The following is a 706-nucleotide window of genomic DNA, read 5'->3' on the forward strand; positions in this document are numbered from 1 at the left end:
ACTCCTGCCCCATATGGGATGACCTCCAGGCTGCAGGGACAAATTGTCTGCAGTCTTCCACACTGTCTTTCCCCAGTGTTCAGGCTTAACTTTCAGTCCAGGTCATTTTCCAGGCCACAGGAAGCTTCTCCCCTGCCAGCTGTGGCAATGGGTACGCTGTGGTGGTGTATCTTGGGCTGGAACTCAAACGTTTGTAGTGAATCCTGTAATGTATATTCTCTGTTTTATTTCTAGGTTTTACTGGACCCAGGGGAGACAGGGGCCCCAACGGTCTACCTGGACTGCAGGGACACCCAGGCCTCACAGGAAAATCTGGGGCTCCAGGAGTGCCAGGACTGAAGGGCCTCCCCGGCGACGTCTTTGGAGCGGCAGCAGGTTCCCGGGGGGATGTTGGGCTCCCTGGCTTCCCTGGGCTCAAAGGTGCACCCGGAGATCAAGGAGTCCCAGGAAGTAGAGGTAACAGCTTCTTCAAATCAAGAAATGTTTGAGTAAGAGTGTGGTACAAATGTAGCCAAATTATAGGGATGTGAGAGTGGTAAGAGACCACGTTAGGACGTGACGGAGGTACTGGTGGACCAGTATCAATTCCCAGTGCCTGATGATCTCCCATCCTTCCCACACCTGTGTCAGCTGTTACCAATGTGCCTGGCTGCACCAAACACCTTCTGGAGATCCACTGCTTCTGCCCAGCACTCCTCCACCCTGC

At 54.0% G+C, this 706-nt stretch overlaps 1 protein-coding gene across 1 annotated transcript in view; it reads left to right on the forward strand.

The window, feature by feature from the left end:
• Window positions 1–234: 234 nt before the first annotated feature.
• Window positions 235–706, forward strand: part of LOC103797759 (collagen alpha-2(IV) chain-like) — a gene marked incomplete at its 5' end in the record, with an annotated part of 23,539 nt that continues 23,067 nt past the window's right edge. The window contains 1 exon segment of the mRNA XM_009069989.1: window positions 235–456. Coding sequence (XP_009068237.1) covers window positions 235–456 — 222 coding nt within the window.

The sequence above is a fragment of the Acanthisitta chloris genome, unplaced genomic scaffold, assembly GCF_000695815.1.
Source record: "Acanthisitta chloris isolate BGI_N310 unplaced genomic scaffold, ASM69581v1 scaffold3582, whole genome shotgun sequence".
Lineage (NCBI taxonomy): Eukaryota > Metazoa > Chordata > Aves > Passeriformes > Acanthisittidae > Acanthisitta > Acanthisitta chloris.